Source organism: Papaver somniferum, chromosome 6 (assembly GCF_003573695.1).
Source record: "Papaver somniferum cultivar HN1 chromosome 6, ASM357369v1, whole genome shotgun sequence".
Taxonomy (NCBI): domain Eukaryota; kingdom Viridiplantae; phylum Streptophyta; class Magnoliopsida; order Ranunculales; family Papaveraceae; genus Papaver; species Papaver somniferum.
In genome coordinates this window covers 129271889-129274383 of record NC_039363.1, presented here as the reverse complement: position 1 = coordinate 129274383, position 2495 = coordinate 129271889, and the positions used below count along the sequence as shown (strand labels likewise).

Sequence of the window (2495 nt, the reverse complement as noted above, 5' to 3'; positions counted from 1 at the left end):
CATACTCGTGCCAAAAATTGCAAGGTGCATTAGCGGGTGTGACACTAAACAAAGTGCAGGACCAGATCTTTTATATAATGAATCGTAGAAGTTCTGCTTTTAAGTAGGGGTAAAGAACGCGTGGATGGATGCGAATTTGGTATCACTCGAATCCAGTCCATATAAACGGTGGATTTGAGATTTTCATCCACATCCGGTCCAATTACCCGTCGGATTTGACATCCGTGAATGAGCAGATTGGATGCGGGTGAATTGACGGTTTCTTAAAAGCTTATCGAAAATAGGTAAATATTTAACAAGAGTAATGTAACTTAGCTTACTGAAATTTAAGTAATTCAAACGAATCAAGAGTAACATAAAATATTTGGGGATTTCTAACAATTAAAAGTAAAGTATTCAACGATACAAAGACCAAACCCTAATTAATAAGATACTATATATATATATTACATATCAAGAGAGCGCAGGGAAGAGAATCGTTGAAGTAGGGAACAAAGATCTCTAAAGAGAAAATATTTAGCTCTAGTCACGTCTATAAAACAAACACTGTTCTTAGGGTCGGGCGTCCAATGGATGAGTGATGTTCCACTTGCATCCAATCTGTGAAAAATATAGGCTTCAAAAATTCATCCCTGTCCAATCCGCGAGAGGCGATCGGGTGCCACCCATCAAAATGCGGATTGAGTTGGATAAAATCCGCGGGTTTGGATGTATTGCTCACCTCCAACTTTTGTTGGTACTGTCAAAGCCCAGCCTAGAGAAGCCTTTACAAAAGCAGGCCCAGGTAGTCCCATCCTTTCCCTGCCTCCGACGGGTTTTGCCTTTGCCTAGAAACATATGGTCCAACTCATGATCTATCAATACTTCTCGAAATAGTAAAAAGGATTCTAGTAACCAAGGACAAAGCAAAAGAAAAGAAAAAGTGAAAAACTGATTCATTTCTTGAACAAGGATAATGACACACTATTACATCATTGTTGAACTTTTAGTTCCCAACTGATGGACAACATACAACACCAACAGTATTACTTAGACATTAGGGACCCAACAACACCGGCAATCATAACAGTAGGATCACCAAGAACAGCTGATATAATGAACTGAATAGCCATTGCAGCCATCTCGCAACATTTCTTTACTTTGCTCCTCTTACTTCCTCGATGATGATTCTGAAGTGTGCCTTTTAAACTAGGAATTCTCGTTTCCAATTTCGCATAATTGTTATTACTACTACAATTCAAGTTCCTACAATTACCAGTAGTGCTAGTATTACAATTACTTTGACTCATATTACTATTGGCACGCCCGTAGTACAATTCATGCCAACTCTCAACTAGCATTTCTCTAACACAAGCTACATGTAAATTATACTTCTTACACTTCGAACGGTAACTCCAACTCCGTCCTTTGCGTCCACACTTATGGCAGGAAGCACTCACTTTCCGATAAAGAAAAAGCTTGAAATCTCCATCGTCAAGAACTGTAGGGAGCTTAGCACAACATGGGTGAAGATCATATCCGCATAATTTGCAATGATAAACAAACCCACTGACATCTTTTTGACAAGCATTACAATAACGTGGGATGTTACCTGGTGGTCGAGACATGAATTGGAAAGAACACTTCCGGTAGAAAGGATGAATTACAGAAGGGGAAGGAAGAGCACAATGGGTATGTAAATCATAATCACAGGTATTGCATTTGTAACGCGAACCAATACCAACTTCTTTGCAGCCATCACATTTGAACGGTATTTCTGAATACTCAAATCGTAATTTGTGTTGATGGTGAAAGTGTGTTATAAGCTCTCCATATTTCATCCTTTTGATTGACTCAGGCTTCTACTGCAACGGAAGAACAAAGAGATGGACAATCGGACATAGGTTATATAGTAACATTACTTGAGAATGGCTGAGATGACTACATAGCTAGGTTTATCAGTTCATGACTAATGATATTTGTTCTTTCTTTTTGGTTGGCTTGTAGTTCAAAGATGTTGGAAGAACTGATGCTAAAAAAAAATGGACTAGTATGGGTTCAGGGCCCTTGGTGAAAGTGAGATGGCATTTTTTGTGTACTTAAACTTTGTGTACATCAAGGCCTTAATCAATCCATTTATTAGAAAATATTTCAAAGCCTCATTGTCATTTGAATTTTGTTAAACAAATTACTAACAAACTTAAAAAGAGTGCATGCAGGGCAGACATAGAGCATCATCGAATAGGTTCATGTGTGGAATTTAGACTTTTCTTGATCTCTAATCATCTGATGTCGATCATATCGTATCCGTAATTGATGCGTGAGAATCCAACTGCAGTATACATAGTCCTCCAGGTGTATGCCAATATGATCAATGATCTGATCACATAAATTTTAAGGTTTCCTATTTTAGAGATTAGTTTCACTGTTAGCATGTTCATTTGTACAAGTAAGGGCCTAGTGGCCTACTATACAAGTAAAGAGTTAGCAAGCTAGTATTTGCTTTACATATTCTC

The 2495-nt window shown here is 38.0% G+C and overlaps 1 protein-coding gene across 2 annotated transcripts; it reads right to left on the bottom strand.

Moving 5' to 3' along the window:
• Positions 1–911: 911 nt before the first annotated feature.
• LOC113289272 lies at positions 912–2066 on the bottom strand. 2 transcript variants are annotated; one of them, XM_026538484.1, is made up of 2 exons: positions 1592–2066; positions 912–1480 (listed from the first exon to the last, which is right to left on the bottom strand). In XM_026538484.1, the coding sequence occupies exons 1-2, from the start codon at positions 1818–1820 to the stop codon at positions 1026–1028; spliced, it is 684 nt and encodes a 227-aa protein (XP_026394269.1). In that variant the 5' UTR covers positions 1821–2066; the 3' UTR covers positions 912–1025. The 2 variants fall into 2 exon arrangements, with proteins under 2 accessions (XP_026394269.1, XP_026394268.1); XM_026538483.1 differs by having other exon boundaries at positions 912–2059.
• Between the last annotated feature and the right edge of the window lie 429 nt (positions 2067–2495).

What these genes read in the sequence shown, in the direction of transcription:
- LOC113289272 (XM_026538483.1), bottom strand. Translation starts at nt 1,820, where the DNA reads ATGAAATATGGAGAGCTTATAACACACTTTCACCATCAACACAAATTA.